This window comes from Ambystoma mexicanum, chromosome 11 (genome assembly GCF_040938575.1).
Source record: "Ambystoma mexicanum isolate Mex_15411 chromosome 11, UKY_AmexF1_1, whole genome shotgun sequence".
NCBI classification, from domain to species: Eukaryota; Metazoa; Chordata; class Amphibia; order Caudata; family Ambystomatidae; genus Ambystoma; species Ambystoma mexicanum.
Genome location: NC_090934.1, coordinates 1,370,879,548 through 1,370,907,192, shown reverse-complemented (window position 1 = coordinate 1,370,907,192; position 27,645 = coordinate 1,370,879,548). Strand labels below are relative to the sequence as shown.

At 47.1% G+C, this 27,645-nt stretch overlaps 1 protein-coding gene across 2 annotated transcripts in view; it reads right to left on the bottom strand.

Annotated features, from left to right (window-relative positions):
- The window catches only part of TRPM7 (transient receptor potential cation channel subfamily M member 7), a 2,599,208-nt gene that overhangs the window by 1,797,022 nt on the left and 774,541 nt on the right, over positions 1-27,645 (bottom strand). For both annotated transcript variants that reach the window (XM_069624956.1, XM_069624955.1), the window contains exon 8: positions 17,991-18,165. In XM_069624956.1, coding sequence (XP_069481057.1) covers positions 17,991-18,165 — 175 coding nt within the window. The remainder of the gene's footprint in view (positions 1-17,990; positions 18,166-27,645) is intronic.

Genomic DNA, 27,645 nt, shown 5'->3' with positions numbered 1-27,645 from the left:
ACATACTATACAGTTGGGGATTGAGCGTGATAGACCTAGGACATTTTTCCATAGGCAGCCCTGCATAATATCGAGTTGTTCCTCAATCTCACTACCGCATATGTCTAAACAATATAATACAATCGGCTCACCTTGAAGATATAAAATTGAATCAGTGGAAATAGTGAAAACATGCAATATTTACGCATCATAATGTTCATTTGTGATGACAACGGTTTGAGTTTGCATTTGAGCAAAACTGTCCACATCTTAGCCGAGTAATTGTCAGCTAAGGTGTATCCTAAGTTTCGAATGAAGGCACATACGCCCCCAGAATGTTCTTTAATGTCCAGATGAATTTTGTAAGTTTGCGTCTGCCATCTGCAAAAATAATAATGTTCGATTTGGTCGGGTTCACCTCTAGATTATGTTTTGAGGCAAAGACCGCAAATTCTTCCAATTTGTGCTGGATCCCAAAAGGTGTTTTACCAAAAAATAGTAGATCATCTGCGAAAGTGATCCAATCAAGTTTTAGTGAGCCTAGATTTACAGGGTAAATTATTAAATTACTCCAATCATTATCTAGGTCTGATAGGTACAAATTGAACAAAACCACTGCCATATTGCAGCCCTGTTTTACTCCAATGGCAGTGTCGACTTATTCGCTAAGAGCTCCTTGGCGGTTCAATCTAATCCTGTAACTGGTTTTGTGATGATGTTTTGCAATCATGGTAATCAAGGCTTTAGGGAAGCCTCTTTTAAGCATTTTCTCCCATAGGACCGCTCTAATTACGAAATCAAAAGCTGCCGTTAAGTCTAGGGATGACATATATACTGCTCCAATATTAGCCTGCTTAGTCTGTGCTTGTAGATGTTCAAGAATAGTGGCATTGAGCGGGCATCCCAGTGATTTTCGAAAGCCCATCTGGGAGTGAGATAGTACGTTATGTAAATCTATAAACTGTTGGATCTGTTTTAACAGTAAAAGGGAAAAGATCTTAGAAGATACGTCTGTTAATGCAATGGGTCTAAAATTTGTGGGATTTTCTGGTGGTCCTTTTTATATATTGGAACAATTATCGCAGTGGACCAAGAAATTGGAATTAGTCCACCACAGTAAACAGTGTCAAATTTGACTTTCAATATTTCCGCCCAGAGTTCAGGATCAGCTTCATATAGACAAGCTGGAATCCTGTCAGGACCCGGGGCTTTGGAATTGTTAGGCAGAAACCTGTGCAGTTCCCTTAGGGACCACTGCAAAAGATTTAAGACTACAGGTGTTTGGCAGTAAACCCACTTGGTAGCAGTCTGTACCACACAGATTCACTTGGTAGCTGTGGCTGAGCAGTCAGACTTCCCTCAAGAAGAGTTAGGCAGTATATAGAGTATACATAATAGGTACAGAGATACAGTACCACAAGCAAACACTGACCAGAGCTTTGGTGTAAAAGTATTTAATTATTTATTTTAAAGACACACTTGTAAATTACACTAGCACAAAGAGGTAAGTAAATTCAGCACACAGTCACTATTATATATATACAACCCTAATTACTTATTAGACGAGTCTTGATGAGAAACACCACTTATTTTCAGACAGAGGTGAGCGCTTAACATAAGATGGCACTCTGATAAGTTATAAAAAAGGAGGGGAAAAAGGCAGAGTTATGGAAGCACACAAATTTCAGTACTTTTTAAAGAGCCACAGTAAGGCAGGATAGGCAGAGTTCTACTGGAGAGCAAGGAAGTCAATTGCAAGGCCCACTCTTGCAGAGAGCAAGAAGAAGGGGTCCAGGTTCACACAGTGGGGTTATGCCCAAAGAGCCTTGTAGATAGTACGCACACAAAAAATGAAATTAAAGTCAGGAAAAGTTAGCCTAGGTTGTCCCAGGCCAGCCCAGGTTAGAAAGTCGAGGCTTTACTGTCACCCCGAACGGTCTGTCGCAAGGGAAGCCAGGCGGGACACAGTACCTTAAGTGTGAAGGAAGCTCCAGCGGGGGCAGTTGTTCCTAGCAGCGGGTGCAAGTCGGTTTTTCGTCCAGAGGAAGAGGAGGTCTCGCCGTGGAGGAAAGATGAAGGTTGTTGCACTGCCAGGGAAGAAACCAGCCGCGGAGTTCTCCGGTTAAAAGGTACTACCCTTCTCTTCGTGGTAGTGGTAAGCCGTGGTATTCCGGTTGCTGGGTTGCTTGGTATGGGCAAGGCACCACGAGATGCTCCAGGAAGGTGAAAAGAAGGCAAAAATTCTTGTCCCCGCCAGTCAAAGGAAGAAGACTCTCCGGACTGGAGATCTCCTCTGTCGTCGGGAAAAGTGGCGAGACGGTTCAGCAGGGCTCCACCGGTGGTGTCGTCGTTGCAGGTCGGCTCAGCTTCTCCCTCCTCGGATTCTTAGGTCCTGTGGCGACTTCTGAAGTTCCAGTCCCCAAAGCCCTGCTTTTATGCAGCAAACCCCCATTCATTCAGCCTAGCTGTCAATCAAACATGCTAAGTGGTGAGCCGGACGGCTCACCACTTGGGCCAATCACACAAGAGTGCGACTTGAGTTGCCAAGGCAACTCAGTCTAGGGTGCCTAAACCCCCTCCCATGCCCCCTGTGGTACCCAGACAGAGTGGCACCACCTTTGGAGGCTTCTGTGGAGAAGCCCGCCAAAAAGTGGAACAAAGGGCTCGACTTGGGTTGGAGTCACAGAAGAGAACACAAACGACATTTTAGACTCGAGCTCTGGCAAAAAATACCAACCGGTGAATTCATATTAAATAAATAAACAGGCGGTATGTTCGAGGCTATAAGAATTAAATAATTAAAGTTGGTAGCCTCGAACAATGGGAAAATCCCATAGAGATATATTTGCGGTCAAAAATAAAAAGTAGTATCCACTGCCACCAGCCAAAACTCGATCAGGAGGGATGGAGACGTGCCCCCTCGAACAACAGACCCCGGGGCAATCGAATTTCCCCGACCAGTACGTCCACAATATGATGGTTTGTACTGGTTTCTGTTCATAATTTGGGACTAGTAAAGCCAATGGTGACTTTACATGCCCTGGGAGACAGTAGTCAGTCCCAGGGTATGGAGTCTATGTTTGGGGGTCGCTCCGACACCCCTGGGTTACGGCATGGAGGGTGCTGTGTAACCCACATCAAAAACACATGAGACCCTATGGAGTAAAAGACCCCATAGCCCATAAAACACATGGAAAGACAAAGGAACACCTCAAATCATGTCTAAGAGTGGGAGTAAAAGAATCTCACTCTTAGCAGGAGAAAAAAAATAAACCCCAAAAATCCAGCAAAGCTGCTGGGGGACTCACTAGGTTTGGGAAATTAGCCTTTTCAGAGAATTCTCCCTAACAGGAATTCATCATCTTCTGGATTGCATCTCTGATATTCTCTATAGTCCGCTCATCAACCGCAGCCTTCGACATCCATTGCATAAGCACTTATATTTTTCGGGCAGAGCATATTTAGAATATATGTATTTCACCCCTACTTGGGCAGAAATGGTAGGTTCCAACAGCTTTTCTGGTTGAGAACAAATCGCACGAAGCGTAGCCCAAACCTGGCGCATATCTTGCTTTAACAAGTGATAGAACATTTTTTGATTATTTGCAATCATAAGTGCATTAATATTTATTTTTGTAAGATTGTTTAATTATTCGAGTTTTCTCTCGTATGAGATCAAACCGAAATATTTGCTTCCTTAAATCTTTCAACGCATAATTCTTTTCATTTTTCAATCATGCAATATCAAGATTGAGAAGGTGTCATCGATGCACCGATGGACCAGCGCTTCCCTTGGATTGTGCTATCATAGCTCTCAAGTGGTTATCAATATTGATCAATGTGCTCTTCAAATTCCATCGGAGAGCATCTCTCACAAGCAGTTTTCCAACAATTTTGTACTTCATACCTAATTTTAAAACAAAAATATTCACATGTGATGGGCGGCCATTTTACAGATAGAGCGTGACGGTCTGGCAAAATAAGTCCTATCCTAAGCTCTTTCTTATATTTGCAATATGAAAGCTTAATGACCAATTTTATCGCCAGGTGATCACGGGTTTATAACAGTGGTACAGTTCAGTGGATATGAAGAAATAGTCAATAACAGAAGACCTATCACCACGGCACCAGGTATAGGAATCAGGCCCCTCTTCCATAAGCGCCATCTATGCATCCCAATCTAGAAAGAAATCAATCAATTTTTTTCCACTAGAGGTTTCTAGGGTATGATCATTACCCTTTTGTTCTTTTATAACTTCCACTGACACATAGCACTACAAATTTAAGTCACCTGTGACAAGTATTTTGTGTCAGAATTCTGAGAGAAGGCCTCTGCGAAAATATTAATGTTGTTGTGTAGCTGACTTAAGTGAATATTATTTTTGTTCCAGTAAATACATACCTATAAGAGACAGATTTCAAAATCAGCGCCAATGTGTATCTCGACAGCCAAAATCTGATCAGATCTGAACACCAGCGTGGCCATCGCTAAGCATGATTTTATTTACGGTAGCCTGAAGAGTTCTCATTTCCCAGTGGGTCCGTTCACGGCCCTTATCCAATAGTTTAGAATTCGTGAAATGACAGGAAATGCCTCCTGGTTTAAAGAAAACTCATCCTGCAGGATATCTTGAGGGCCTTGCATCTGTATTTCAGGCGACGTGCCGTTAAGTGGGCTTTGGTCATTTATTTACATGAGTGGGTCTCATTATCATGGAATGATCATTTTCGTTACTAAGATCCCTATTACCTGAAATAGATGTTTGACTTAACGACTCAGTCGCACAGGGGTAAACCATTTGTTTATTCTGTATCCCAGAGCAAGTAGTCATCATTCCTTTAAAAATCGCATAGCGATTTTGTTACATGTTGTGGCATACTTTTGTATACGTAAACATTTTCTTTACCAAATATCCTTAGTTATAGGAGTCGAGGGCTCATGTGAGAGCGAGACGCGTTTGCCCAATTCGGCCTCAACTACTGGCACAAGCATAGAAATATCCGCTATATAATTATTGAAACGCTCTAAGCCCATTTCTTTTCCAATTGCCTCTCGATCCAATAATTCATTACATTCCTCATTATGACTAATCCAAGGATCATGAACCGAATCGTTTGCTTCATGAACAGTATACTTACCAGACATTTTTTACACTGCCTTTGAGCAACTGATGGTATTTCCGACCTGGGTGGTACTTGACTTTGGAACCTCCATACAAGAGTGTTGAGAAATGTGCTCACTAATTGCCTCGTCCATCAGGTTGTCGGTACTCCTACCTAATTGTCGGGGGTCATAATTACCATCTGCGATGAGGTGTTTAGTGAAGTTTCACATTCTTTTTCAAGCTTTTGGGTTTCGCCATTAGAGTCAAGGGCCAGAGTGCAGCTTTCAGACTTTGATGCGATGATGAGCTGTGTTTTTTTTTTTTTAATGGAGATTGGAGTGGGTATTTCCTTAATAGCATCCATGGCTGCTTCAGCCAGCTCACCCTGTGGCTGCAATTCGGATGAGTTTAGTAAACCTAAGACAGCTCCTTGCGCTAGACTGCTTCAATCAGCGCAATTTCGAATCATAATTTCTTTTGGAAAGTAATTTCAATTGGTAGTTTAAGGCCCTGATTCAATAAGGCTAATGTCTGTGATCTTAAGTATGTAATGCGAAAATGCCGTTTTGACTTAGTTCTCTGTGTTAAATTTGATATCTATGGAATCGTTTCGGGCTTCTGTCAATCTATGGCACTGGCTTTAGGCCGGGCCGCCAACCTTCTATGTAACCACCCACCTTCGACCCGACGTAAATCTTACCAATGTCGTCTGTTTCTCAAAGTACTGCCTCTCTAAACCGAGCGAGAACAGGCGAAAACAGGCACTTACTGGGCACTTACGGGGCGCACGCTGAGGGTGCTGTCCCAGTGCCTTTTTATTGAGGAAACAGACGAAGGGCCGTGAGCTTAGGCGGGGCTAGGTGGGCGCCTAGCAACGGCAGTGTCTATGGACGAAAGATGAAAGTTAGTATGGAGTTTGTAGTCCACAGAAAACCAAAGCATTAGGACAAATTTACTTTCGCTTTCTATGTACCCAGCTCTAAACCTCTCTACAATAATACATTTGTTCACCTTCTCACAATGCAGTGTTGCATGCATCAACCCAAAATTCATTGCACTGTTGCGCATATCAACCCATTTCCTTTCCACAATGTGTCACTCGATATTTAACATATAAATGGGGCAAACACGGTAGGATGCACTAAATTGTACTCCTTAATTATTCGATATTGGTCTTACTAGTAGTTCAGTGAGAAATCCTTTTACTCACCGAACAACGGCGTGGCAACAACAATGAACCAATGAAGCTTTTTTGGATTTCTCTTCAAATGCAGTCCTCTGAGTAAATTCAAGTCTGATGATACCGTACGTAGTTAAGCAGGGAAACAGGCGAAAACAGGCACTTACTGGCCACTTCCAGGTTAGCTTCAAGAGTCATCTTTGGGTTGTCGGCTGTCTTCTTTGTACAGATGTTGGCTCCAACAATGATCTGTCGAATGGCTACAGGGACCCTCCTTTTACCCAAGATTCCGTCTAGGAGCAAGCCCAAGCCCACCAATTGTAAGGATCTGCACCATTCAAACCAGCAGGGCCACCACTTCTGCCGGCAACAGACTTTCAGTCACCCGGATGTGTACTAGGACGAGACAGTCTCAGCTCTCACATATGGGCTCACACACAAACCCACCGTTTTCTCTGCGAAAGCAGAAGCTTTCCCTGGGAAAGGGGATAACCTACAATGGCATTTCCTGATCTGAGATGGCAGGAAGATGGCCAAAGAAAAATAGGATCAAAGGACAAGAGGAAACCTTGTGGCACAGCCATTTTAGGGTGCTAGCCACCCTTACTTGCCGTTCACTGTAATTGCAAAAGTGCACAAGTAATAACACCAAAACACAGTAGAAAAATAACTGACGCCACCAGCTCATCCTAGGCACATTGTAAAAGTAGCCAGAAAGCCAATAAAGAAAAAGATAAATGGATGCAAAGTATTCTAACTGCACTTCACCTTAAGGGGGAGGTCTTCATACTGTGGGGTGCGCCCCCCCGGGTGCATGGCCGCATCCCAGGAAGGGGGGAAGGGGGGGAGGGGCGCGAGAGCCCAGCAGGAAATGTTAAAAAAAAAAAACAAAAACAAAATCAGGTTGGAGGAAATGGGCAAGAGCGGCTCACATGGTAGGACTGGACCATAATAATGTCTCAGACACCGGGCTCCCGCGGCGATATTTTTTATAAGGATTGCAGCCGATATGACGAGATACGGATGCTGTGAAGAGGCCGCGGCCTCCCGCTCCAGGGAGGCGTGAGAGAGGTGCAGACCTACGGGAGTGCGGCGTGGCGACTTTCCCCAGACCCTGCCTAGGAGGAATCGGCTAGGGGGGACAGGCGAGGCGGGGTGCCCTCTCCTGTTTGAACGCCGCCGGCGCAGTGAGGATAGCCGCCCAGAACATCCCTCAGCTGGAGACGCGGGCGGTGAAGGAGTGTGCCGGCCCCAGCGTCAGCTCTGGGGAGGAGTGAGAGAGGAGGAGGCCTGCAGGGGCGCGGCGGTGCAGCTCTCCGTAGACCCTGCCCAAGAATACTCAGCTGAGAGTGACGGGAGAGGAATGGTGCCTTTCCCCTGTTGGAACACCAGCGGCTCGGTGAGAAGGACCGCCCAGAACATCCCCCGAGAGAGACGCAGGCGGGGAAGGAGAGGGCTGACCCGATCGGGGCCGGCGGGGAGGTTCAGTGGTGGATCGAAGCGCCGCAGGACAGCGGCGGCGCTGCAGCCGAGCATCGAGGACAGCCAGGACGGCGGCTGCTGAGGCGACTACGAGAAGGTGAGGGAGACTGTCAGCGGCTTTTTTCCCTCTCTGGTGATGGCCCTGTGTACCTCGGGGGGCGAGGAGGGGGCTGCGAACCTGGTGCTGAAGGTTGCAGGAGGCTGGCTCTCTGGATGGGGGCGAGCGGTGGTTAATACAGAGGAAGCCCGCGCCGATGTGAGGATCCTAAAGGACTGATCAGCTGTGTGCACCAACCGGCCTACAAGTGGGGGGCTGTGATAACGTGAAGAGACTTGGGACAGATCATTGGGCTCACCAGTTCCCAGGGAGACATATGCTAAAAGCAGTTGGCGCCTGCCTCATGACTCGTGGTTGACACTCGGTGTGCTAGTGGGGGGCCTGCTTGAACGGCGGCGTCGGGTGCCTTGTGATGTTTTTTTAGTGGTCGGTTGGCCACAGACCCTGTGAGGTGCAAGGCCCACATGTAGTGCACTATCCAATCTGGTGCTTGCACGAGAACACTCCTCTTCCCATATTTCTTTGGATCTGACCGATTCGACCATCAGTTGCTTGGGAAAGCAAGCGGTCTGTGGTAGCACGAGGAACTGTGTGCGAGGGTGGGTGGGTGCCACACCACCGAGAGACGGGGCCCCAACGGGGCAGTATGAGGCTGGACTAAACTCTATTGAGAACAGATTGGAGTTGTCCTTCTTCGGAAACGGTAGAGCTTTGAGATTCTTGGTGATTGCCCCCTCGCTCAGTGCGCGACCCCTTCGGGACCTCGGGCCCTTGGTTCAGACGACAGGGGCCATCGCATCAACCATGTCCAAATCAGGGAAAGGGGGCAAGCAACAGTCCAGATTAAATTTTGAGATGTCCACACACACCAAGAGTGGAGGTCCGCTGGGCGAGGGGGCGCAGGCACTGGACCCAGGACCCGAGCCAGATCCGGCGGCTGCTTTTCAAGACATCAAAACTATGCTATTATAGCTGCAATCTGGGATACAATCCCTGGATGGTAAGTTAGATACTCTGACGTGCAAGGTGGATCACATGCAGGTCCGGTTGGATAAGCATGGGGAGAGGCTGGATGAGGCGGAGGGGAGGCTGTCGGGAGTGGAAGATGTGACATCGGCGGTCTCTGGGGGAATGACGGAGGTCAGGAAGGCCTTTAAAGAGCTTCGGGAGAAGCAAGATGACCTCGAATCAAGATCCCGGCAGAATAATTTCCGCATTGTCGGCTTACCCGAGTCGACGGGCCAAAGAGACATGGAGACGTTGGTGGAGGAAATCCTACGGGAAAACCTGGGTTCGGACGGCTTTTCCCCACTATGTAGTGGAGAGGGCGCACAGGATCCCCAGTGGTCAGAGACCGATCCCGGGAGCCTCGCCTCGTCCGCTTATTGCCCGTCTCTTGAATTATAGGGATAGGGATGTGGCACTGAGGAAAGCCATAGAGAAAGGCACTTTGACCTACAAGGGGGACGTGATAAAGCTTTTCCCTGACTTTTTCGATAAAGTGCAAGCTGCCAGAAAGTCTTTTTTGAATGTCAAGAAACAGCTGAGGGACAAAGGACTGCAGAACGCGATGCTGTTCCCAGCCAAGTTGTGGGTGATTCATGAGGGGGAAGTCATTGTTTTTTCAGTCCCCGGAGGAAGCCTCCTCATTTCTAGATATGTTGCCGAGGTCTGCTAAATCATGGAAGGGTCGGGCCTGACTTTGTTTAACACCAAAGATGTCGGTTGATGATGCCGTTGTTTTGGGCAGTGAACGGTGGATCAGTACGCAGAGACTGCTATCCTGAGCGGTGCGAAGGAGGGTTGGGCTCGTAGTTACCCCCTGAGCGCAAGCTGTTTATGGGTATGGGAATTGTTGTTGGGGTGCTGGAAAGTTGGGGGTTCCAGCATGGGGGGGTTGGTGGGTCTTTGTTGGGTGATGTGGTGGGGTGGGGCAGGCAGGGGGATCGATCACTGGCAAGTTGGGGGGTTGTCAGTAGTATGGGGAGGTGGGAGGGGGATGGGGGGAACTGACGGTACGCATTGGGGACCAAGGGATCTGCAGGGTCTACCGGGGTAGAAGGGATGTGTGGCTACCTATATACAGATGGAGACAGTGCACCTCATGACCTGGAATGTTAGGGGTCTTAATAATCTGCCCAAATGCCGGAAAATTTTACAATATTTGGAACGGTATAGAATCGGAGTGGCCTTCCTTCAGGAGACCCATTTTGCACCCGGGTCTGAGTCTAGATTTGGTCAAAGTTGGGGGTGCCATAGATATTTTTCTTCTTATTCCTCCTACTCTAGGGGTGTAGGTATCTTGATGCATAAGTCAGTGGGGTTCAAGATGGCCAAGGTGCTGAGTGACTCAGAGGGGAGGGTCTTGATAGTACAGGGGGTTATACAGGGTGATTTTACATTCTGATATGCTATTATGGGCCTAAGCAGGATACCACAGAACCCCTAGACTGGATTGAGGGCTACTGGGGTCACTTCCCGAGGGGGAAATTATCTGGGTTGGTGACTTTAATTCTGTCCTGGATGTGTCCCTGGATAGAGTGGGAAGCGCGGGGGGTTCGGTCACTAAGACTTCTACTAAGCTCCAGGGCATGTGTCCGGTGTGGGATATTGATGACATTTGAAGGGTGAGGAACCCTGAAGTGAGCCAATTCACACATTACTCAGTACCACCTGGCTCGGCGGCTCGACTAGATTATTTCCTGGTGTCCAAGACAACCATGGGTCGATCTGCTGGGGTGGGTATTCTGGCCCGCACTCTGTCGGACCATGCTCCGGTCTTGTTGTCAATCCGTGTAGAGGGCCCGGACAGGTTGAGACCTCCCTGGAGGTTTAAGAGTGAGGCGCTCACAGATATGGTCTTTCAAGATGATTTGGCGAAGGCCATAGATGCATACTTTGAGGTTAATGAGGGGTCGGTGTCATCTGCCGGTGTTTTATGGGAAGGATTTAAGTGTGTGATTAGGGGGGAATGTATAGCCAAAGAGCTGGGGATTCTGAAAAAGTTGAGGAAAGATCTGGCCGATATGGAGGAAGAAATTCAGGTACTACAGGAGGAGGCCCCCGTCCCGAATCAGGCGTAACAAGGTGCCATCAAGCAGAAGCTACAGGAGTATCACACGCTGGCGCAGAGGGAGATTGAATGTATGTGGGATGTTAGGGAGAATTCTCTCTTTAGGCTGAATTTCCTAACCTAGTGAGTCACCCAGCAGCTTTGCTGGATTTCTGGAGTTTGGTTTTTTCTCCTGCCAAGAGTGAGACTCTTTTTTTCCCCCACTCTTGGACATGTTTATGGTGTTCCTTTGACTGTTAATGTGTTTTATGGGCTATGGGGGTCTTTTACTCCATAGGGTCTCATGTGTTTTTACTATGCGTGTTACACAGCACCCACTGTGCAGTAACACAGGGGTGTCATAGTGACCCCCCACCATAGACTCCATACCCTGGGACTGACTACTGTCTCCCAGGGCATGTAAAGTCACCATTGGCTTTACTAGTCCCAGATTATTAACAGAAACCAGTACAAACCATCATATTGTGGACGTACTGGTCGGGGCAATTCGATTGCCCCGGGGTCTGTTAGTCGAGGGGGCACGTCTCTGTCCCCACTGATCGAGTTTTGGCTGGTGGCAGTGGAAACTACTTTTTATATTCAACCGCAAATATTTCCCTATGGGATTTTGCCATTGTTCGATGATACCAACTTTAATTATTTAATTCTCATAGCCTCGAACATACCGCCGGTTTTTTTAATTAATATTAATTCGCCGGTTGGTGTTTTTTGCCAGGACTCGATTCTAAAATGGCGTTTGTGTTCTCTTCTGTGACTCCAACCCAAGTCGAGCCCTTTGTTCCACTTTTTGGCGGGCTTTTCCACAGAAGCCTCCAAAAGTGGTGCCACTCTGTCTGGGTACTACAGGTGGTGTGGGAGGGGGTTTAGGCACCCTGGACTGAGTTACCTTGGTAACTCAAGTCGCACTCTTGTGTGATTGGCCCAAGTGGTGAGCCAGCCGGCTCACCACTTAGCATGTTTGATTGACAGCTAGGGTGAGTGAATGGGGGTATGCTGCATAAAAGCAGGGCTTTGGGGACTGGAACTTCAGAAGTCGCCATAGGACCTGAGAATCCGACGAGGGAGAAGGTGAGCCGACCTACCACGACGACACCACCGGTGGAGCCCTGCGGAACCGACTCACCACTTCCCGACGACAGAGGAGATCTCCCGGCTGGAGAGGCTTCTTCCCCTGACTGGTGGGCACAACCAGTTTACCTTCTTTCTTCGCACCCCAGACCGGTTTGTGGTCGAACTGCCCGTGCCAAGCACCCCGGTGGCCGGATAGCCACTCACCACTGAACCGCGAATCAACAGACCGCTTATTGTACCTGAGAAACTCTGCGGCTGGTTTCTTCCCTGGCAGTGCAACGGACTCCTGTCTTCCTCCCCGACGAGATCTTCTCTTCCCCCGGACGAAGCACCGACTTGCATCCGCTGCCAGGAACAACTGCCCCCACTGGAATATTCTCACCACTTTAAGGTACCGTGTCCGCCAGGCCTCCCTTTCTAAAGATTGCTACAAGGTAATAATAACCCCTTAACCTTCTGGACTAGGCTGGCCGCCTTGACCCTCTAACTGGTCCTTTTCTTTGGTCCAACTCCTTTTTGAACCGTTACAAGACTTTTGTGCACTGCAACCGTGTGACCTTGGACACATTTCGTTTTGATCCTCTTAAAGCGGATCCGGCCTGTTGACTCTGTATTCACGTTGTTACTTTGCCTTCCTCTCGTGTGTTCGTGAAAAAGTGTTGGGATCTGTTTCAATTTATTCTCTGTTTTTCTCTCTCTTTTTAAAACGAGTTATTAGAGTGCCATCTACGTTAAGCGCTCACCGCTGTCTGAAAATAAGTGGGGCTTTACTTAAGACTTGTCCAATATTCTTTTAAGGGAGTGTATATCTTTTAGTGACCGTGTTTTTGAATTGCTTATGTGGTTTTAAATAAATAATTATATCTCTTTTACACCAAGCCCTGGTCAGTGTTTACTTGTTCTTCTGTGTTCTCTTGACCTATTGTGAATACTCTGTATACTGCCTAACTCTTCTTGAGGGAAGTCTGACTGCTCAGCCACAGCTACCAAGTGAATCTGTGTGGTACAGACTGCTACCAAGTGGGTTTACTGCCAAACACCTGTAGTCTTAAATCTTTTGCAGTGGTCCCAGAGGGAACTGCACAGGTTTCTGCCTAACATGGGACAAAATAGCTCCTCGGCAATATGGTGAGGCGCATACCCCGGGACGATCACTTGCTAGGTTAACTCGATTAGGTGGGCGGGATAATAGGGTAACAATGAATACGGATGGGAATGGAGTTGATCACGAAGATGAGGGCATTGCCCATGAATTCGAGGGATTTTATGGCCACCTGTACTCATCACAGTTGGCGGCGACGAGGGTAGATTTAGAAGCCTTTCTCGATGAGGTGGGGCTATAATGGTGCTCGGAGGAACAGAGGGAGGGGCTGAATGGGCCGGTAACGTTAGAGGAGGTGATAGGTGCTATTAAATCTCTGCCAGGCGGGAAATCCCCGGATGGCTTTACAGCCGAATTTTATAAATGCTACGGTGAGCGCCTGGCACCGCGCTTGCCGGCCATGTATCAAGAGGCGAAATCCAGGGGGAGTCTGCCCGATACGCTTAGGGAAGCCGTAGTAGTCGTCCTGTTGAAGCCCAGGAAACCTGTGGGGGACTGCTCGTCTTATCGCCCAATCTCGCTTATCAATCTTGATAATAAGATCTTGGCGAAGGTTTTAGCGAGCCAGCTTGCGCCGCTGATGCCCACCTTAGTGAGAGCGGATCAGGCGGGATTCATTCCGGGACAGTCGACTTCTTTCGGATTGCGGAGGATGTTTGGCCTGATGTCAGCGCTGTCGGTGGAGGACTCGGTGGTGGCGGTCCTACTGGACGCCACCAAAGTATTTGATTCCGTTGAATGGCCGTTTCTATTCAATGTCCTACAGAGGCTGGGCTTGGGCACCTTTTTTATAACCTTGGTATCCCTTCTCTACACGGATCCGGTAGCTAGGGTGTGGGTGAATGGGCGGAACACTAAGGTACTGCTGCTGGGGCGGGGGGGACGCGTCAGGGCTGCTCGCTGTCACCCTTGCTCTCCGCCTTGGCAATAGAGCCCTGGGCGGAGTGGGTTCGCGAGTTTCATCTGCAGAGGGGGGTTCAGCTACATACTCATAGATTAGTTATATCGTTATACGCGGACGATATGGTCCTGTTCATGCGCCATCCTGAGGCTAACCTATACCCGATTATGTTGGATCTGCAACATTTTGGCAAGCTGTCGGGGTTGCGCATAAACGCCAGCAAATCTGTTATCTTTCCATTGACGGGCGGGGTGTCTCCCTTTCGGGATAGTTGGGGATTCTAGTGGGATCTACGGAGCACTCGTTACTTGGAGGTCACGGTTGCAAGGGAGGAGGGAGTGGTGTATACTAAGAACTATGTGGAAGCGCTGGACTCGGCTAGGCGGGCGATGGTGAGCTGGACCTCACTCCCACTTAATTTATATGGCAGGATTTCGGTGGTTAAAATGACCATCCTTTCTAAGCTCCTATATGTGTTTCTGAATGTTCCTATAAAAGTATCTCCAAATTTTTTTCGGGATCTTCGGTCATCAGTACTGCACTTCGCGTGGCCGGGCAAGAAAGCTTGTGTTTCTTGGGAAAAGCTTACAGCGCCAGTTTGTGAGGGCGGGCTGGCATTGGCCTATTTTGAGTTGTACTATAAAGTGGCGCAAGCCAGTTATCTTCGGTATTAGTATGGAATGGCAGCGGGGCATAGGCACGTGCAGATTGAGAGAGCTATAGCGTCCCCTGCATTGTTGAGGTCAGTCATTCTGACAGCCCCGGGCCGTTTCCGAAACCCCCTGAATTTGGTGGAGCTGACATGCTGGGCTTGGGCGTTCCTGGAGAGGGCTCCCAGTGATGGCCTTCTCTATTCATAGAAACTCCAACTGCTGTTCGTTCCTGGGATTCCCCGGACAAGCGAGGCCCGTTATGTGACTATGATGAAGCGGTTGGGTGTCACCACATGGGGCGAGTTATTTCAAGGCGGGAAGTTCATCTCTGCTGATCAAATGAGGGAAAAGGGAGACCTGTCGGCACTGGATATGTTTTTGTACTATAGATTGAGGGTAACGCTATAACGGCTGTTTCCTTCTTTTCCTGAACCACCTGGGGCTGCCGTGATGCTAGATAGGGTGATTTGGGGGGATATAGGGAGGCATATGCTTTCCGAATTGTATGGTTTGGCTGTGAGGGGCAGGACTAACATGGGGTTATCCTCGAAAGGGTTGTGGGAGAGGTCCCTAGGGCGGGAAATTCAGGATGATGTATGGGAATACTGTTGCAGGATGATCAAGAAGGGGGCGGTTAATTCGAACTATATGCTGATCCATTTCAAATTTCTACATCAAGGTTATTATTCCCCAGCTCAGTTAAAGAGCAACTTCCCTCAGAGATCCGGGGCATGCCTCCGATGTAGCCAGGAGACGGCAGACTTTTTGCATGTGGCTTGGGGATGCGTGGAGCTAGAGCATTTTTGGCAACTGGTGTTCGCGGTCATTGGGGATATTGTGGGGCACTGGTTCATGCCAGATCCAGTGATGGCCCTGTTGGGATATACGAAGCGGATACCTAAAGAGACTAGGAAATTGGTGGGCCTCCTCTTGATTTTAGCGAAACGCCGGGTGGCTATGAGGTGGGGTCAAACACGGCGCCCGACGGTTGAGCATTGGTCACGAGACATACTGGGCCTCATTACAACCCAGGCGTTAAGGGTTAACGCCGTCGTTAACCCTTAACGCCTGATTCTGATTTTAACGGCTGCATTTAGCAGCCGTTAAAATCCATGGCGCTAACCTGCCATGATGCTAATTACGCCACCGTAATTTACGGTGGCGTAATTAGCGCCTTCCCCACTCCCATTTTGCCCTATGGGGCAAAAATGGGAATGGGGAAGGGAAAATGGGAAATGGGGATTTACCGCCCCACTCACCTTGGAATGGGGCGGTAAATCCGCCATCCACCATGGTGTAAACGTAGTTTACACCATGGTGGTAAAGTTGGCGCAATTAGCGCCTGGGTCGTAATGACCCCCACTGTATTGTAATGATATGGAGACCCGTTGGGGTGTGCTGCGTGGAGGACATCAGAGAGACAGTCGGATGTGGGATGCATACACGATGTACCTTCTTAATCAGCCGGAAAGGAATGACTCTGCATCCCCTAGTGTGCAAGGATCCCCCATGCAACTTAACCCTGGGGCAGGATCTCTGCCTGATTTCAGAAATTAGAAAAGTGGACTGGACAACGGGAAGGCTACACCTTCACAGTCGAGGAGATCAAGTTGGATGGGTCATATGCAGAACAATAGTGTTTGTTTTTGGTTGGCTCACCCGGCCCTCTAGGCTCACTAAGGTTACTTTCATATGCGCGCACCGGGGGGAGGAAGGGATAGGGGGAGGGGTTTAGTGATGTATTGTTTGAGTTGTTTGAAATGCCAATAAAGACATTTAAAAAAAAAATAATAATAATGTCTCAGACACCAATGAAAAAGCGCCCCGCAGTTGCAAAATGGATATTCATTCCTTTAGTCATAGGCTGTTTGAATAGTACCCATGGGGGGTGTTTGTTAAAATGTAAGCAAAGTGTGATATTTAAAGAATATTCATTCAGCAACAATGGTCAAAACTACTAGCTGCATAGCCTTGGGGCTCATCCATAACAGGCGAAGGGGCATCCACCCAGTGGCCCCCTCACCCATTATGGAGGAGCCAGTCCAGAGAAACACTGAGCACTCCCCCAGCTGCTTTTTCCAGCTGAGGGAGTGCTCCTGGGCTGGCTCAACTGTCAAAGGGAAACAATGATTCCCTTTGACAGTTCAGTTCCCCAGTCGCACATGCTCACAGAGCCACGCAAGGCTGGGGGTGTTTTGCTTCGCCAGCCTTGCATAGCTCATTGGACAAGCTGGCTGGGGCACTGCATGTCTGTATGTGCGAGAAGGAGCTCCTGCGCTTCCTCGCACATACGGACAGAGCAACCTGGAGCGGGGCATTTCAGTACCCACGCGCAGGCCCCTGCGGAAGGTACGTTTATGTTCATTTATTTTTTATTTAAATGTGTATGGATGTGTGTATGCTTGTGTTATGAGTGAGTGTATGGTGATGGGTGCTTGCGTGAATGTATGGTGATGGGTGCTTGCGTGAGTGTATGGTGATGGGTGCTTGCGTGTGTACATGTGCGTGGGCGGGCGTGTGTGGTCCATTGAGCTGATTTTGGCGAGTGCGGGTAGAGGGGGGAAGGAGGGTTGTACCCCCAGAACTCTCCATAATTGGCTCGGTCGCTATGGCATTTTGGGGGGAATTATTTATGCTCCTCCATTAAAAAAATTCACCAGCTCCCACTGGCCCTCGGACTGTGTTGGGAACAGGGTGGGGGAACCCAGGGACTGTGGTGGGAGCAGGATGGGTGGGAGCACTGGGATAGTGGTGGGGAGAGCCTGGGGACTGTGATGGGGTGGGGAGAGCCCAGGAACTGGGTAGGAGTGGGATGAGGGAGCTTAACAACTGTGATGGGAGCAGGTGGGGGAGTTCAGGGACTAGGGTGCGGTGACGGCGCGCAATAGTTCATAGCCATTTCTATATTTCTATATATTGTCCATTTGCCATTTTTGGGGGGGGCCCGGCCTGCCCAAATTTTGCTCCTGGGGGGCCCAGGCCAAAGAGGTTTGAAGACCACTGCCTTAAAGTGATGTGTGCAATTGTAACAATAAAAGAAATTCATAAAGTGAGACACAGTCTCTCACTACTGGTAGTCTTAGCAGCTGATCAGTTTCCCCGAAAGAATGAGCAAACCAGGCAAGGAACGCAGAAGGCTTTACTTACCTCCAAAAAACCTGGTCAGGGATCAAAACAAGCAAAAGGATGGGATTCCAGAGGAATCTGTTGAGGAAAGGTGCAAAAAGGAAGTGTGTCCCATAGAAGTCTATGGAGGAATGCAGCATAAACAATCTTTCCTAACACTTGCCAGGACAAAGATTTCTTTACAAGGCATGTGTAAAACAAAACATTAGTGATCAATAACAATTCCAGCCCATTATCTTCATGTTTAATGCATGACTTACCCTCCTTCTTCAGTCTGTTTATGAACATATGCCAGAATATCTGCCGCTCTTCCTGTTCCTTCACAAACTACTACTGGAACTGGAGGGCTTTCCTGGAGATACTCCAACACAGTGAGGATAACATTAGGGCCCCCTTCAAATATGAGTGCCACCACTGGCACGCCTTGGCCAATTCCTGGAGAAAATTTGACAGGCTTAATAAGAGAAACAAATCTAGATGCACTAAGTCATATTCATCTACAAAAACAATCAGAAATGAACAGTCTTGACTAATTAAGAAGAACTTTATCATGGTATAGAACATTTGCAGTAGAGAATATTTTATTTAGAATAATGTAATGAACAAATCCGATCATACCTGCTCAGTGACTAATGGTACATTGAACTGCATTATAAATATACAATGCAAGTAAAGGTATCTTGTGGTGAGGAGCTAAGCTTCAGAGTGGCCTGCGATATCAGAAGTGGCAATTCACCCTTCAATCTAGGACAACATTCAAAGATTGTTTCTCTAGGAATCAGCAATGTAAATAATTGACGCATGTGAGCTCTCCAGTCTTCCTTATTGTATAATAGGATACAGCTACGGGAAAGACTTGAGAACCTATATTTTTGTTTTGCTGGCAATCTCATACACAAAAAAAGCATTAATGGATGATCGCTTGTTAGGTTTATGTTTGTTTTCCAAGTAAGTAAATTCAAGCATGTCAAATTCAAGCATGTTCTAGAGCAGCAACTTACAAGAAAAGGTCCAAGATACAATCTTTTGAACGCAGGCTTTTTAGCACCAACTGTTTTGGTTCAAGCATACATTCTAGAGTAAAGATCAATACACCAGTGCTTGCAGCAGACATTTTTGTTGCGTCTTGTTTGGTCTAAGGTAGGCAACACTTAAATTTAACTCACCAGATCCCCAGCTGACCAAAATATATGCCTTGACTTTCGGCACTGACGTATCCCTGGATGTTGTCGCTTCTCCCCTAAGGAGAGCCTCTTCCCATGAGGCCAGCGAGGAGAAACCACTACCAGAATGTCCTCCTGGGGGTGGTACTCAGCGGATGGATCTCATGGTTAGGGAAGCGCCATATGGGATTTGTGGTGACATGGGGAGAACATGGTATGGCCATAGCCCACTTAACCCTGACACACCTTCCTAGCGCCCTTCCACCAACACTTTCCCTAGTGTTCTTATACGTCTGTCATGCCACAAATACAGGAAGCACTGGGACGAGGAACAGTGTGGACTCCTCAAGGAACTAAGTACTGAGACGAGGGAGAGATCAACTGACTCCCTGGAATACCTGAAGATCAGTTTTAGGATGAAAAAGAAGTGGAGAAGCATAGAGAGCACTTACAAGAAAGAGAATGAACAGTGTAGTTTCTCTGGAAACCTGATTGGCCAGATTTCATTCAAAACTGAAGAGGGGAACCAGGAAGGAAGGAGAGAGAAGTCCTTCCTAGAGGAACTGTTAAGCAAGATTGTATGCAGAACCCTTTGGGTGCACTACAACAACCTTGACCTCCTGGCAAGAGGGACCCAAACTGGAGTATAAGTCTGAACTACACAGGTTGGTAGGGTGGTCGAGCAGCCAGGCTTAATGTGAGCAATAGTGTTGTGACACAGAGTTTCACAGTAGGCGTTATTCAAATAAACACTTACACTCAAGGTTTTTTGATAAAACAATTTTTAATTTATTTCACAGTCAGTTGTAAAGCCTTCTTCAGAAGAGAGCAATATATGTAACAGTTAAAATACACTCTTCGTTTCTCTAAATTAAATGATACCCATTGGGGATGGCACGCAGACACTTCCTACACCCTCAGGTGACCTAAATAGCTAGGACACTGTAGACATAGATTTATCACTAGGACATTTAGAGAAATACTGAGCTAGGTTTAAAAGATAGAATAGAGGAATAAAACATTCCCAAACAAGTACTTTTGGAAACCTTCCAATGACAAATAAGTTTAACCCTTACCTGGGGAAGGGTACAGCACAGAGTCAAAGGTGAGAAGAGTCTCGGGGAGCCAGGACAGCCCATGTTAATTGCACAATGTCAAGGGGAGCTGAAGATCTTCTTTGCAGGTAGGTAAAAAGTCTTGCACAATATTTTTAGAAATGTTTGTGGAAAATAGAACACTTGAAGGGCCTCAAGCTGGAAGGCTTTTGAGGGGCAACGCTTTAGAAACTCTGTAAGGTAACCAAGACAGGCCTCAACTGAGAGCAAGTAAGGCTACACAACAAGAGGAAAGTTCTCTTAGACTTTACAGTACCTCTGGTTAGAAGAAATGGTTCCAGCTGGCTTCTGTTCCTGTACAGCTCTCCAGATCCTGTTGTTCCTGAGCCTCAGTCATGGGAACAAGAGGGAGGATGTCCGGGGACTCCTGCTCTGCATTGGGAAGGTCAGCGGGAGCAATGGGGAAACTTCAATCCAACGGTTCATCATTGTTTCAGCTCCTCGCGTCTGACAGCAAATAGCAACACCGCGATTCTCGGGTACCACTTCAGACTCTCCTTGCTTCTGGGGTCCAGCACTCTGTTTAGGTGGCTCAGGCTTGGTCAGACCTGTATCAGGGCAGTTCAGAGGATCTTCCTAGTGCTCAGGTCCAACTTAAAAGCAACGCACACAATCTGGTGTTCCTCTCCCTGGCTCTTCGGTTCCAGCAGCAGTGGAAATGCAACCAGCTTTGAGAGGATGTCCAGACGGCTTACTTTGAGTTGATTGGTCCCACCAACTCAAAAGGGAGAAGTCGTCCTTGCGGGTCCTTCTCTAGTCGAGGCGAATTCAGAGCTTCAGCACAGCAGCAGGGCTTCACCGGGCAAACCAATGGTCCAAGAGTTGCAGCGCGCGTCTCTTCCAAGTTCTTCTTCGGATTCCTTCGTCCAGTGGTCGGCTCTGCCTTCCAAGCCAAAAAGCCTCACCTTTTATTCAGGTTTCTCCCATTCATTCCAGCCTTGCTGTCAATCACCCAGCAGGGTGGCTGTACCTGCCAGACAGCCAGCCAGCCAATTACCTTAGGGTGCATTCCTGTAACCAAGGGGATTAAGCACAGGGATTTTTTCGGGCACCTCCCTCACTTCCTGCCCCTGCCAGACATACTGGAGCCAGAGGAGGGCTTCATTCATGAATTCCACCAAAGACAAAACGAACAAAGGGACCAAACCTGGTTTGGCGTGCAGATAAATCTTAAGAAGGACCTTTCCGACAAGAAATAACAAAAAAAGAAGACCGGAGCCATTTTGACAAAATGGGCACCCATGGGTGGCTTACAGTGGCTGCGAACGCAGCCTGCGTTAAAAACACAACTTGGCAGTAAAAAGTAAACCACTGCCAACAGCCATTAATTGTAGAAAGGGTAACATAAAAATGTTACATGAGAAAATATACAAAGGGAATACTAAGTAACCCTTCCAGCACCCTATGGTAAGATAGTGTGTGCTGGGTCTAGAAAGTTACAGAATGTAAGTAATGTCAATTTCACTTCACTGCTCTTGGAAACATTTTCACCAAGAGAAGATATTTAAACCTTTGGAAAATCTAAGGCTTCTGTTCCTGAAGGTGCTGTGTGACAATGTAAAGATGATGCCTATGGAGTTTGTCAGACTCCAAAGTCAAAAGAAACGCACAGAATAAATCACATTAAAATGACATGCCAGATAAAAAGTCCTAAAGTCATGCAAAAAGAGCTTGGGGTCTCTAAGATAGAAGGGAATTAACACATTTCTGAGAATTCTCCCTAACAGGAACGAAGAGATGGCAAGCAAACCGGAGCAGGGAACAGATAAAGCCATTGCTATGGACTGCGGAGAATCATGCAGATCCCCCACGAAAACCATGCCTAGAGTCTCCTCCCAGGTGGCCAGGTGAGGGGAGATGCTTCCTGATCACAATCCTGGATGTGGAGTACTGCAGGAGGATCACCTGGGTGGAGACAAGGCCCAGGTTAGTGGAGTGATTTTACAGGGCGAGACATGATATCGACCCTTGGATATTAGTAAAATAATTCCAGGAGAAGTTATAGCATCTTGCCATGCAGATGAATGACGGTATATGGTTAAAACCAAGCTAATAAAACCTAGAATTAAAATGTCTAAAGTTACCAACACTTCAGAACCAGTCTTTGCTTACCTAAAATCACATATCCTCATCGATGTAAAAAAATATACCAAAGGGAAGAACGAATATGTATCTTTCTCCGTTCAATCTGCCTCTCAAAAGGTTAAACCTTATAATTTCTCTTTCAATAATATCAAAGGAGGAAAACCCATTCTTAAACCTTTTTAAAGAAGAAAACGGAAGCTTTGTAAGGTGGACTGCATGTCCCAGAATCCCTCAGGGACTGTGATGAGGAAGAGGGCTGAGGAGGCATGCAGGAGCTAGTCTTTTGGCAAAATCAGGCAATGAACCCTAAGGGCATGCACCTTAAAGGAGCAGTAGAATGAAGCAGGAACAGGAAGGTTGGCAGTAGCAGAAGCAGAACACGAGGCTAGCAGTTCACTAGGAAGTGTGACCACAGAAAGGACGCCGGAGCAGAGGAAGAGCAGTTTTCACCCGCAGGCTCCGAGTTGGTCCTGTGCTCACACACCCTGTTTGGTTGTGGCAGCACTGGAAGAAGCTGGAAGAAACAGGCGGTCTTTCCAAGTGTGCCTAATTGCTGTGAATGCATAGCTGAAGTCATGCATCCACTCAATGGCTGTGTGCAGAAGCAAGGCGAGGGAAGCTGGAGAATGGAAGACTCTTAATGAGGCCAGAACGGAGACCCCCAAGCAGCAGAGGGGTGTGGGTCCCAAGAGTGCCTGTAGCAGTAGAAGAAACCAAGTCAGGAAGCAGAAGCAGCCCGCAGTCACTGTGATTGTGGAGTCGGTAAAGGGAAGCTCTGTACTCCAAATCAAGAAGACCTTGCCGGTAACTGTAACCAGCTTATTTTATACTTGTGCACACATAAAAGTGAGTTAAAGTTGTTCGCACAAGTAGGAAGTCATTCTAACAAAGGAAGTGTATCACGCTTGCATATTAACAAAGCTGAAGTACCCGTGTGTAGAGAAAGTATCTCTGTTTCCCAGTGTTAGATATAACCTCTTGCCGAGCAGTCACGTGTCTGTTGTTAAAGAAGAGAACGCTGCTGGTAGCCCTAATGAAGCTGAACTCGACTTTCCTGCAATATTACAAGTCTATTGAACCTAGGAATAGGTTGCGGTACAATGTTTCCCGATTGCCATGGAAGCTTAGCGCTGACCGAAAGGTGGGAATGCTTGTCCTATGGTAGTGGAATTTCAACATCAGAACGAAGTCGCGTGCATCTAATTTCGAGTCCATTAAGAAACTTGTACTTCTGATATACCGAACATTGTTGTAGAAGCGGCTGAAGCTGAATTAAGCACACGTATTACCCAAGCCAGTAGACCTGTTAAAGTGAAACCAGCACATATAAGAGCTAAATATCACTACTTTAAAGTTGCTGAAGCTGTTGTAACACCCAAGTCCTCTGATACAATGGAGACAAGATTGTCCAAGGCTGAAAGAAAAGAGTGGCACTACAACCCAGGGGCAACTATTGAGGGCAAACAACATATGAACTTGGGGAAGGGAGCTGGGAACTTGTTAAAATAAACGTAATAAAATGGGCAGAGCTCAAACTGTTTTAGTTGAGAAGAAACAGTCTGAAAGCTAGAGACAGATATCCTGGTAGCTGCAAGACAGAAAGGCAAAGAGGTTGCCCTCTCTTGTCATACAAGAGAGAAGAGTCCCTTGCCCAAGGGAGCCTGCTCGCACAGTATCTTTGGCAAAAAGGAGTTCCTAGAGAAGGAGCAAACCCTAAGCAGAGGCACCCTGACAACTGTATTTAAAGAGGGCGCAGAAGTTGCAAGAAGAAGAGTTGTTCAACCACTGGTTCCTGGGGATCTGTCATCCAGGTGGAAAGGACACAGCCATCACGTTTGGATCCAGTTCCCTGAGGGTGGAGCTTTGCGGGAAGATATTTAGGACCTCTACACCCCCTTTTCCAACACAAACACTTTCACACGGACAGCCCGCTATGAAAGAAAACACCCGAGCTGTATACCTGATGTGTCCCAATACAATGGTTAGGCAAGGTCAGGCAATTACTGACCATCACACACACCTGACATCCATTAAGCTTCCCCACACAGATAAAAGCGGAGCATGAGAGCACATTTTGAGTGTAGCAAAGCACACGAGGAAACAGCAGTTTCCAGATGGCAGCTGAACGAGAGAAGAAAGATGGCAAAACAGAAGGGGATTGCAAGGAGGGAAGTTCCCTTGACTTTTTTGTCAACAAACCGTTACTTTCCGGAAACCTAGAGGATACAAAGAGTAAGACCAGGAAACCATGCTGAAGAATCCTGCATTGTGCGTTATAGATACCTGGGGCCCTCCCGCGTCAATCAAGGCGGGGAGAAGCACCAGCCGCCGTGGTACTGACCTTGGCTCCAAGAACAAAGCAGCATCAGTGAAATCAATACAGCCGGTGAGTTGGGGAGAACGATACAAGACTGGTCTGTGTTGAAGCCAAGGTTACAAGCAGTAACATTGTATGGTGCTGGAACGAACATTGTTAAATCGCGTATGGTAAAAGACGCAAGTCAAGTTGAACTGCTGATGGGTGAGTGAACTTTCAAAGCAAGAGATAATATCTTTGACAGAGTGGCCCGGCACTGCCCAGGTGCTCAATCAAAGGTCTCTGTAAGGTATCCAACTGAGAAATGACGAAGTGAAAGTGAGAAAAAGGTTTTATCAAGAAGAGAATGACTAATTGTGAATCGAAGTGGTCCTACTTGAGCTGAGCAAAATCCCACGTGCAGCCGAAAAGTCTCATTCTTGAAGTAAAGAAAGCTTTGAAAAGTAGATCAAGTTTGTCTGAGCCCGGTGGAGGGAGAGCAATTGAAAGCTTTGTGTTGAAGTGGGTCTGAGCCAGGCAAAGAGGGACCCGGGGTGAACAGTAATCACCTAAAAAAATGTTTTATGTGAAATCCTAAGAAGAAAGGAACTTTGATGTTTATTGTGTTGAATCACGCCCTCTGAAATAAGAGACTTTGAATTGCAAAGACACTTTGGCACAGAAGGGTTGAATGTTGAGGTTTTGAACTACATCCTCGTGCTAGAGAAGCCAGAGAGCGTGCCAAGCTCGAGTGTGCCGCCTTGTACCGTGCTGAAAATGTGGGGAATGGATGCCAATGGCTTGAATATCCTGACATATCATTTCTTGAACAATTTTCTTTTGCATATCATGGTTTCCCACACTATTTGAATTTAGGAGTAAGGATTGGCAATAGGTTTATTAGTAAAAGCCTTTCTATTTTGACAGACTCGACTAGGACCGTGTTATTATTTGATGGTCGTAGCTTTCTCCCATCTTTAGATTTAGGATAAGATGTGTGTTTTTCAAACCCAATTGAAGTTCAATAAACACCCTTGAACTGTGATCATGTGTGTCTGTCTTACTGTTTGATACCATGCCTTCCTTATGTTAAGCATAAGTGGTACCTTTCTCTTCAACTTTACCTATTCTTTCCTAGAAGGAGGTTGTCCAGTAATACTATTGGTGCTGTTTTCTTCGTGGAACTTGGAAAGGGAATGTTTTCAATCAGGCAAAGAAGGAATGGTTACCAGTGAATTTTTATTTGTGTGAACTTTTGTTTCTTTGGAACTTTTTAAGACTTGATTTAAGACTTATTTCTTTGGAAGAAATTAATTTTGTGACAGTCCTGGGGAGCAGGTTCCGCCCACAAGTAGAAGTCATCCAAGACACTGGTTGTTTGTTAAACTTTTATTTATGTTGTTTCTATGTTACTTTGAATGTTTCTATTGTTTAGTGTAAGGGTTAGTTTTGTGGATGCTATGCGGTTTTGCTTTAGATCCTAGACTAGGTAGGGAATCCCCTGGTGGAGTAGGTCTAGTCCGGGTTTACGTTTCTAATTTTCTTTAAAATAAAATGTCAAACCTTGAGAAAAAAAAACACAGTTGTGAGTCTCACATTACTGACGCCTCACAGGACACTGCCCTGCAGGCTGAGCTTCCCCTATCCGATCTGCTGTGGAGAGGCCGACCAGAGACGTGGAGAAGCATGCATCCAGACACAAGGAGCAGCTGGGACTCACGGTCAACAGGAGACTCTCATTCTGCGAGGAACCAAACGCTGAGGAGCCAGAGCACACCCGAAAGCAGCAAGAGCCGCAAGAGGCCCGAAAGTACACAGAAGAGAGCGTGCGACTGACCGAAGAACACCGGCAAGCCCCCCTCAGGTACCTGGGTTGCCGGGATGGGTGGTGGGTCTCCAGAAGGGTTGATATGCATTTGAACATGGGTCAGGGACCCGCACACATTCCCTTTTATGAAGAGTAACCCAAGTCATCTTCGTAGTCACAGTACCTGGCAGGATAGTGAACCAGGATTACTACACCTAGACAGGAAGAATATACAGGTATAGAACCCGCATTCATAAAACTGGGAACTCATGTGACAAGTGAAAAGTAAACAAGGGGAAGAGAGGCATTCCGCCTGGTAATATTAAACTGTGAATTGTGAAAGCCAAAAGGGGCACAGAAGCCAGGGGAAGGTAGCATTCTCGCTGGCAGTGTGAACTGTATTATAAAGTCTAAATAAGGGCCTGGGGGAAGGGAGCCATTCCACCCAGCCCTTGTGAAGCCAAGAAACTTCAGGGGAAGGAAACAATAGCTCCTGATGGTTTCCTGAAGACTGTGAATCGTGACGTTAATCAGAAGGTAGGTCAGGGAAGGGAGTAATTCCCCTGCCACTGTGTGAACATGAGAATAGAATAACTGGAAAAGGGAGACATTCTCAAGGACCCCAAATAGTGAAGATAAGAACCGTGAAGCCAATCAGATAGAAGGCCCGGAGAAGGGAGTCATTCCACTGGCACTGTGGAGACATTCAAAACCAAAGGCATGGAGAAGGAAGGCATTCTCCAGGAACCCAATCGTGACACAAAACTATGGTCAATAAGGGATGATGTTTGACTTGAAACTTTCTTTTGAATTGGAACTGAAACCTCACAGCACCACAAGCTGAAACCTTGTTTGTTTTCATCGGAAAGAAACTAAGACCTAGAGAAGGGAGTGATTCTCAGACAAAATTCCCCCTACGATTGGAACTGTGGGTAATTGTCCAGAAGAAGAGAGTCATTCTTCTGGCCCAAGAAGATCCACTACCCTTTTCTTATTAGATACAAGTGTGAGGGATAGGAGTAGGCATTTTGACACGACTGTGGATTCTTTATCTACTTGGACCGTCTGACCGATTCCTTCGTTCATTAGTAGATGCAGTGAAACCCCTCTTAGACTTAAGGAGAGATAGGTTTCCACTTTATTTTTGCCTAAATAGAAGTCTTTACCAATCACCATGCCCCCACTGTGTCAGACTCGTACGTCTGCACCCTTACAATACCCCAACAAAACCACCTTCACACTGGACCTCTTCATTGTCCAAAAATAGTCTGATGACATGTGTTCCCTCTAAGATGTGCGTTTACCCCATTTCCTCCTGGGTGCCGCTCAGAAGAGCATTAGCAGCACACCAAATGACTGCCTTCTAAAGCATTCCTAAGGCACACTGCACAGCAGTTACTTGTCATTTGCCTTCTATTTCAAAAAAGCTAACAGATACAGTCTAGTTTC